The 10,140-nt window shown below is 35.9% G+C and overlaps 1 protein-coding gene across 1 annotated transcript in view; it reads right to left on the reverse strand.

Annotated features, from left to right (window-relative positions):
• ABCA9 (ATP binding cassette subfamily A member 9) overlaps positions 1-9,737 on the reverse strand; it is a 72,011-nt gene extending 62,274 nt beyond the window's left edge. Inside the window, exons 1-3 of the mRNA XM_049772803.1 lie at positions 9,489-9,737; positions 4,310-4,411; positions 806-1,013 (exon numbers count right to left, since the gene is read on the reverse strand). Coding sequence (XP_049628760.1) covers positions 806-1,013; positions 4,310-4,405 — 304 coding nt within the window. The 5' untranslated portion in view covers positions 4,406-4,411; positions 9,489-9,737. The remainder of the gene's footprint in view (positions 1-805; positions 1,014-4,309; positions 4,412-9,488) is intronic.
• Between the last annotated feature and the right edge of the window lie 403 nt (positions 9,738-10,140).

Genomic DNA, 10,140 nt, shown 5'->3' on the forward strand with positions numbered 1-10,140 from the left:
TTCAAGAACACAGAAGTTCATAAACTATTTCATAATTATTTGACCTGATACATTTTACACATACTAGCATTCTCACAATAATGTTATTATTTTGTATTAGAACAGTAATATTCTAACATTACATTAAAATAATAATCATTGATAGCACAGCCAGCGGCATTTGCCTTGCAAGCAGCCAACCCAGGACCTAAGGTTGTTGGTTTGAATCCTGGAATCCCATATAGTCCCCCGTGTCTGCCAGGAGCTATTTCTGAGTAGATAGCCAGGAGTAACCCCTGAGCACAGCCGGGTGTGCCCCACCAAAAAATAATAATCATTACAATAATTGAAAATGGTCTCAGTGGCTCTCAAATTGGCTGACCCTAATATGAAAATGAAAATGGTCTCAATCACTCTCTAAATTATATGGGCTGTAATAAGGACAACTTTTTAACATAAAATGTTCTAAATGGAAGACTGTCAACAGACTAATATTCCCTTGATATTGGAAAGGAATATGCATTACTGTTGTTTAATTAAATTTAGAAATCTGGGGCCCGGAGAGATAGCACAGCGGCATTTGCCTTGCAAGCAGCCGATCCAGGACCAAAGGTGGTTGGTTCAAATCCCGGTGTCCCATATGGTCCCCCGTGCCTGCCAGGAGCTATTTCTGAGCAGACAGCCAGGAGTAACCCCCCTCAGCATCGCCGGGTGTGGCCCAAAAACCAAAAAAAAAAAAATTAGAAATCTGAACATTTAACAATTTATCAAGGTAATCCCCAAATAAATTCCATGCATTTTTTCAGATAACTAGCAAAGAACATACCTTTCATGAATGGGGCTGACGCCACTTTGTTCATTATCTCTTGGGTTGTTTGTGTGTCCGGTGTAAATGCAATAATATAATTAGAATCATTGAAATTATCCACACGTCCCAGATTCTTTGCAGCCACTTGAGGAAAGTCATGAACTTGATGTAGATTAGAGAAAAATAGGTCTGCAAACAGGACTAGAAGAAATGAGAAAAACCATTCCTGCGTGGCAGAGAGAGACAAAGTAAGCCAACAGGAGCTATGCAATCATAGACGAAACAAATTTAAAATGATTTCTCACATAGCATAAGTTTCATCTCTTTTCTACTAGTTGTTCATTGCCTCGGTTTTCTTTTATCCTTCAACCTGCACAGTCTAAAATAAGCACCACATCGTCTTAGACAGAATTATAACATCAATTCCCATTAAAGTCCTCATCAATTTCCATTAAAAATGTGTTCCACTTTAATGAAAATGTTAAAGACTGATTTGCTTGACAAATTTACAACCATTTACAGTCTTGTTGCAACTGGAGTGACAATGATGAAGAAAGGTTAGGTGGTGTGGAAGATGTTACCCTAATACAAAACCCCAAAGTTGGGATAGTCCCCTGGGTCAAATCTTTAAGATCTTAGAATATGACGGGTTTTGTTCCCAGGGGAGACTTGAATGAACAGTTTGGGAATTTTAGCTGCTGAGGGAAACATAGGCATAAAGAGAAGAGGAAATTGTTATGACTTCTCATTTTAAGGGTGCCTGCTGATTGTTTATGTGAAATACTCCAGCCTCTGTTCATGTACTTCTGAATGCTGATGTGTTTACTAACTGTCCTTAAGGTCTCTGTGCACTCTAATGACTCAGACATTGGGAGTCAGAATGGGGGAGGGATATTGTATGGAATAAATGATCTACTTGTGAGCCCAATCAATAATGGAGGCTCAGTTGACCCTAAAGTTTGGACAGTCCTAGTGTGTGTGTGTTTGTTCATTTGTTATCTCATTCTCTGTGACCAGCCTCACCAGCTGGGATTGTGGAATCAAGTTTGAACAGGATTCTTGACTAACTGGTATGGAATTAAAAGCTCCATCTATGTTGTCAATAGGAAAAACAATTTCATCATCAACATGCATAAGGCATAATTTCTTCTCCTGCATGCAGAAAAAGAAACCCAAAATATGACTCATTTTTACAAAGAGAACTTTACAAATCTTGTTCATTCCCAGAACATTCTAGAAGTGAAAATGCAAGAGAATGCATTTTAAATTCTGACAAGATTCTACTCTATATAATCTGGATATAGATTATCCCACACAACTAAACTAGTTTTATGTTCTAAATAAAATATAGAATTTTGGGTGGAGGTTGGGCCACACTCGGTGGTGCTCAGGGGCAACTCCTGGCTCTGTGCTCAGAAATCTCTCCTGGCAGGCTCGGGGGACTATATGGGATGCTGGGATTCGAACCACCATCTGTCCTGGGTTAGCTGCATGCAAGGCAAATGTCCTATTGCTGTGCTCCAGATCATAGAATTTTTTTAAAACATCTTTTGTGTCAGGGATGAAGGAACAACTTGTAGGGTGCTTGACTTGAACATGGCTGACCCAGGTTCAAGTCCCACTATCCCATACTGTCCTCTAAGCCCATCAGGAGTGATTCCTGAGTACAGAGCCAGGAGTAACCCCTGAGCACTACTGGGTGTGGCCCAAACCCAAAGTTGTTAATAATAATAAAATAAGAAAAAATAAAAATGGAAGATCTTGTGTTTATAATAATTAAACAAGAGATAAATTGACTGGTACAATACTGATAAAAACGTTCAATTTTATAAATACAGCATCTAATTAGAATAGAAAAAAATTTATAGCCATTATTATTACATTCCCTGCTCTATGCAGGGTTTATTTTTATACTTCTGTCACCTTCCATCCATGAATTCAGTACGTATTTTGAAAAGATACACACATAAGCAATGTTCATCAAAAGGGATAATAATATGTTGACCTTTGACCTGCAAATCTATTATCAATAATTTAAGTTATTTCATTTTTATAAATGTATTACATAACATAAAGCACATCTAATTGTTCTTGTGATCAGAAAAAAAACAAGTATAATATCAATAAAAGTAATCATTAAAATATCATTTTTTGTTTATATATTCATTTCTCTTCAAATCAGATATTGTGCAGTTGAGCACAATTGGGTAATTGTGTATTAATTCTAAAATTGTATGAAAATACTACAATTGGTCTTGAGCTCTTTTTAAAGTTTGAATTATTTTTTGATGTGTTCTAGATCAAATTCTAGCCCTGAACTTCACACAATTAAAATGAAAATTGGCTTTTATTAGCATTTTTCTCCCAGAAAAATTCTAAACATGGATTCTTCTTAAAAAAATGCCTTCAAATCTGGGGCTGGAGAGATAGCATGGAGGAAAGGTGTTTGCCTTGCATGCAGAAAGTCAGTGGTTCGAATCCTGGCATCCCATGAGCCTTCCAGGAGTGATTTCTCAGCATAGAGCCAGGAGTAACCCCTGAGCACTGCCAGATGTGACCCCCCCCCCAAAAAAAAAATGCCTTCAAGGGGGCTGGAGTGATAGCACAGCAGGGCATTTGCCTTACGTGCAGCAGTCCAGGGTTAGATCTTGGGCATCCCATATGGTTCTCCGAGCCTGCCAGGAGTGATTCCTGAGCACAGAGCCTGGAGTAACCCCTGAGCACTGCCAAATTGTGACCCTAAACGAATACCAACCAACCAAACAAAAATGCCTCCAAGATTGGTAATGAAGTTCACTAGTGGAGAACTGATTTTCATATGTGAGGCCCACAAAAACAAAAAAACAAAACTCCAATAAGACACATCATAATTATTATTACATAATAATATGTATTTTTATTTGAGGCACCATGACTTGATACTAAAATATTTTAAATAGTATTGATTATGTGTTTTATATCATATAGAACGCTATAAAAAGTATATTTAAGTATTATATATTATAAAATTATTTAAAAAATAAATAATGCTTAACATTTTATCGGACATTTTACATTTATAACATTAAGAGTTACTATTTAATTATGATATGCAGATCATTTTGTTATAAGTAATCTTGTATTAATAAATTAATGCTAAGTTCTTAAAAGAAATCTTATGTTTGTTTTAGAGGGTTTTTTTTATTTTATTTAAACACCATGGATACAAGGTTTTTTATACTACACGTTTTTTTCCCACAAATAAAGTTGTTCATGATGGAGTTACAGTCATAAAAAGTGTAACAACCTTAAATGGTTCAGGTGGTACATTTCCTGCCACCAATGACAACACTTTCCCTCTCTAGTATTTGAAATAATAGCTACATTCAGATTAAAAAATAATTTAAGACTGCTAGTTAGGAATAGAAGACATAGAAAATGCTAACGAATAAAATGCTAATGAATATAGGCTATTTGTGCTACCTGAGAAAATACTTTATAATTATTCTTTGCTTACTATGAGAAGACAGAATCTGACCATACCAGAAAAGTCTCTCTTTTCATCCTCCATTTTTTAAGAATGTTTTTGCAGAGAAGAGCCCATGTTTGCTGGCCCACACAGATACGCCTTTTGCACATGATGACCTGTTTATTGTAAGAGAAGGAAGGGAAGGAAGTAAATCTGAAGTTCTGAAACAGAAAATATTGTGCAACCAAATCCCAAAGAAACATTCCAACAGCTGTTTTCAATTGCAAGCTAGAGAAGAGAGCCAAACCTAGGAAGGAGTATCCAGGCTAAGTACTGGCAGAAACAACAATTAAAGCAATTACACTATATCACTTATATTTATCCCTTCTTAGAGTGTCAAAACTTGGAAAGCTTAATAGCGTCAATTTTCTACAAGAATAAATATACTTGTGTCTGGGAATCTAGACTTCCACAATCATTCTGATGATTCATTATCAATTAATGACTATTTAACAATAACCTACCATCAATCAGTTCGGCTACTGAGACATTGCCAAGGAAACTCCCACAGAGGGGGCCTGTGTAATGATGTTCATCATAATGTTGAGTTTTTTGGTAAAGAACAAACCAATATTCACGAATTCGGTGTATAAAGGCTGGTGTAGGATTTATAGGCAAGGAAAGTGACCTTAACAACCATAAGCCAACATTTATTTTTAAAGGAGACAGTATTGAGAACTTACTCCACAATACTGTTTATATTAATTTATACAACATGAAAAACACATTTCTCCAAGGACCACCAGGAATAAGAGGGTTGCCATTTAAAAAAATATAAAAAGTTGACATGATCGTGGGACATGGGAATTAAGGTTGAGTATTCACATTTATTTAAATTATAAATTAAAAAAATGTATAACCAACATAAGCAGGGAAGCAGCTTAATGGACTGGAGTGCTTGCTTTGCATGTAGGAAACCCAAGTCAATCCCTTGGTACCATGTGTTTTATGGGATACCACTGGATTCAGTCCCCAAGCTCTAAGTCAGGAGTAATCCGTCAACATGGTTGACGGTGTATCTCCCTCAACAAAACTATAATTATATATATTTGTTTAAACCAGTATGTGGCCTAAGCAAAATGTGTAGTATACACTAGACGGAAAAATTAACTCTATCTTTATCTACTTTGAAGTAAATTCAAAAGTTTTTGAACCAGCTACTGAAATAAAAATACGCCAGGGGCTAGAGCAATAGTACAGCTGTAGGGTGTTTGCCTTGCATGCAGCTGACCCAGGATTAACCTAGGTTCGATCCGGAGTCCCATATGGTCCCTTGAGCCAGGAGCAATTTCTGAGCGCATAGCCAGGAGTATATCCTGATCGTCACTGGGTGTGGCTCAAAAACAAACAAACAAACAGACACTAAACCCATCAGAAAAAGAACTCAAATGAAGGAGATAAAACAAAAAACAAACAAACAAAAAAAACTTCATAAACTTGAGAGACAGTCATGTTGATCATTATGGCCAGAGTAACTGAAGTTTGGATATGAGGTGTAGAAGAAAAAATATTGACAATATCTAGTACTTTCCTATGTTCTAGGTAGTTCAAAGTGTTTCATTAAAACTGATTCATTAAATTCTTATAATAAGCATTTGAGACAATTAATTGAAAGATGAAAGATTTGGAGAGCCAAAGTGACTATCATATGCTACTAATAGATTAATCATATGCTATTAATTATATGACTAAGGACTGGAACACCCATTCCTAATCAGTATGATATAAAATTTATAGCCATAAATTTATAAAATTTAGTGCCATAAAAATTTAGCTTGGGATTATTGGGCAAGTTGTCTTGTCTGTGCCAGATCAGAGATTCTGCTAGTCCCCAGATTGGTAGCAAAGGAACTTTACAAAGGATTCACACCAACTTCACAGTTTAGTAAAGGGGTGGGGGGATCAGTTTGCTTTCTTCTAAACAGAAGGGGCAAGTCAACTTGCTTGGTTTCCTAGAAATACATTCCAAAATGAAAAAAAAAAAAGGACATAGATGAAATAGCCATTCACAGAAAGCTATAATATGGTTTAACCGTGAACCATATGTCTCCTCTCTAAATGTCAGCCAAATTATTAAAATGTGCCTCATATTAAGAATAGACAAAGGAAGTTTTCAGCAATCCAAAACCAAATTTATATGTTAAAATTAATGGAAGCCATTTCTTTGGTCTAAAGTTACTGAGAAAGCTCTAAAACCCACACAATCCCTTGACATGATATGTGCTGTTCAAAGGCTAAGTCAAGAACATGAGCTCAGATCCCACATCAGCGAAAACTAGGGAGATGAGAGAAAGGAGCATCTATATCCTGAGAATATTTTTGTTTTTTTCAACTCCAACCTTGGTATACAGAGGAATGAAATACATGTTCATCAATTGCAACCAGAGAAGCAGAACTCATCTACTGGCTGAATGAAAAGAATTTCTAGGAAAAAACCTGGTGCTGCCTTTGAAAATATTGCTGCACTGAGAATTGTTTTTGCCTTTCCTGTCTTAGAATAGAAAACTTTCTCTTCAATTTTTTTATTTTTATTTTTTTATTCAATTAAGGAAAACGACACTAATAATGTTCTTTCACAAGAGCAAAGTAGTGAGTAAGTAGGGATAGCTCTTGTTTAGCTTAGAGTAAGTCACATAATTGTCTAGCAAAAGGAATATCTTGGGAGCTAGAAAGATACTATAGAAGGTAGGGTCCTTGCATTGCATGTAGCCCACCTAGGTTTAATCTGTGGCATCACATGTGGATCCCCAGAGCACTGCCAGAAGGAATTCCTGAGTGCAAAGGCACAATAAAAAATAAACCCAAAGAAATAAAAATAAAATATTTTTATTATTTTCCTATCTGTAAGGATAAGAAAATAGTAAGACTTGTAAAGTGTGACTGCCAATACTTTTATTTATTTATTTATTTATTTATTTATTTATTTATTTATTTGCCATACAAGTTGTGCTCAGGGATTTTTTTCCTGGATCTGAGCTCAAAAATCAATTATGGTGGTTTTGGGGGGTCTATATAGGATGCTAGGGATTGAACTCAGGTTGGCCATGTTGCATAATAAGCATCTTAGCCACTATACTATTGTTCTAGTCCTTTCCAACATTTCTTTTTAACTGATAACTAAAACATAACATACTCTGAGCCAACAGAACTTTGTATTCTAGGAGAGGGAATTGGTTTGGGAAGTGCTCCAGAAGTAGTGACCTGAGGTTTGATGTGATGTTTAGAGGTCAAGTTCAGTTGGCTAGGAGAATTTTTAGGTTAGTCTTGTCTTCTTTCTTTTGGGCATATTGAAGACAGATGAGAATCGGAAGAGTACCAGTGAGGTGACTTCTGATAAATAGGTTCCTGATCCAAAATCCTGATTGCAATTAGGGTGCAAGAGCAAATCCATATACATATAGGAAACAGTTCAACTGGGAAGATCACCTACTCAAAATAACCTCAGCATCACCAAACCAGACCAAATCTAACCATAGTTTCTTGCAGGGAGTGCTGTTTTGTGGTAATTTCATTTAATCAGGAAACATGAAAATGTATCATATTGTATAGCAAAGGGGAATTTCATTAGCAGATGAAATTAAAATGGTTAATCTGATGATTTGAAAACAAAAATTTCTGAATGACCTAAGCAGACATGCCTCGATATTTCTACGGAGAAATTGCAAGCAAAAGAGGTCAGAGTGATGCCGTGGGAAAAGATTGAGACACAAGTTTCAGGCTTTGAAAATAAAAGAAAGGCAGGAGCCAGGGAATCTAGGCAGCCCTAAGAAGCTGGCCAAAAGAAGAAAACAAAACTTTCTCTCCATCCTGAAGAAGAAATGCAGTTGGCAGTCTCCAGATGTCAGTCCAGAAGACTCACATTTAACTTCTTCCCTCCCTCCCAAACTGTAGAACAGAAAAATCTGTTTTCATTTAAGCCCTTAAATTTGTGGTCATTTGCTAGAGGAGGCACAGAAAATGAATACCAGCAGCTGGAGAAAGGTGGGCACTAAAGAACAGGATAGAAAGTCATTCTCAAAGCAGCTATAGATAGGGCTTAAGGGTAAAACTAATACCACATTCCTTAGACGAACATCATTTCTAGAACAAAGGTGGATAGAGCCTGCATTTAGAAATGGTCCAGGAAAGAACTAAAGGATACATAAAGTTAGATGAATGAGTTTCTGATAACAATGGCAGAGGAACAAACTTTGATATCATTTTGCCTGAACTAAACCCCACCTGAATCATTTCCAATTAATAAAAACAATTTTTCTGGTAAACCACAGTATATGAATATCTGAAGGGTTAAATATAATGTGTGTGTGTGTGTGTGTGTGTGAGAGAGAGAGAGAGAGAGAGAGAGAGAGAGAGAGAGAGAGAGAGAGAGAGAGAGAGAGAGGAGAAAGAGATTTGAGGGTTGATGCATGTGCTGGAAAGACTTATGACTAAAAAATAATTGACACCATCTTATTTTCATGATTGTGGTTATCTGTTCCTGACAATTAAATTTTTCATTGCAAATTTCAATGTAAATATCAGGGAACAAAAATACTTTTTCTGGTAGTAGCTCAAAATATTAAGTTTAAATATTAAATATTAAGATTAAATTGTCCTGAACAAGTTGTATTATCTAAAAAAATGATTGACTTTATGGTCAGATGTAACTCCTACTATTCAGAGAAAAAATAGCACACAATAATTAGATAAAAATTCTTAGCTATTAAATGTGGTAAGCAAGATCAATAAAATATTGACCCGCATTTTCTTGATTCTGAAGTCAATAAACACAATCCCCAACTCAGAAGACTTTGTATTCACCCACTGCTAACAATTCTTCTGAAAGCAGAATTAAAAACAATCAAAAAGAATAAATAATTCAAATTTTGATAAATAGTTCAGACTTGCGAAGGGCCAAGACAAAAATTGCATTATTTCAATTTATTGAAGAAGACTATTCAATAATATTTTCTATGTATTAAAACAGGCTTTGGTAGTGGTCTAAAATTAAGCAAACAATATTAATTTAGCAAATGATTATTTACCCATAGAATAACTCTCAGATGATGTGAAAATTCAAAACTTTACTAAGTTCTTTGCAGATTTTAACTCTTCTGTATTTAATAATTTCCATCCCAAAGTTTGGTATTCCCTATTTGAAGTCATATATTATATTCTACATGCAAAATAGCCCAATTTTAAAGGTTCACTTACTCTTAGGAAAGCTGAAGCAAGAATCTAGAAACAGTTCATCCTTTGTCTTGCGTGTCCTGGAGGGGAATCACATTCCTTTTGGGTCACTCCTACAACATGCTTTTTAATTCCATGTTTATTGTGAACAGTTTCGTTTTAGACTGATTTCCCAAAAGGATTGTGGTTGAAATTCCGTCTGGCTGCCAAAATCTGCTCGCCTCACATCGCGATGTCTTTTCCAGTTTCTCCGTTTCTTTGTCTCCCCCCCCACCCCCCCCCACCCCCCCCCACCCCCAGTTCCTCAGCAGGGAGTTCAGAGCTGCAGATGGCTGACTGGGCATATCAAAACATTGGGAACTATCAAATCAAAGAGCAACGAGTTATTTTCAATTAGCTATTTTTTTTTCTCTCTCCAAGGCTCCAACAGGAGAGTTGATTTCCAAACATCATATCTTAAAGAGAAGAAAGAAAACAGTCAGTTTAGACAAAAGATTTTTAAATGATGGCTAAAAAAAAAAAAAAGTAAGTCAGAAAGTTGCTCAAATCTTCCACTGAGATTTAATTCTAAAATTCTGGAATTGAAAGTCTGGAAGTATTTTAATTTTTGCTCCCCAGGAGAACAAAATGAACTCTGAATTTTCATCTGCATCTCAGTTTCATGGCATGCAGAAAA

The sequence above is a fragment of the Suncus etruscus genome, chromosome 1 (genome assembly GCF_024139225.1).
Source record: "Suncus etruscus isolate mSunEtr1 chromosome 1, mSunEtr1.pri.cur, whole genome shotgun sequence".
Taxonomy (NCBI): Eukaryota; Metazoa; Chordata; class Mammalia; order Eulipotyphla; family Soricidae; genus Suncus; species Suncus etruscus.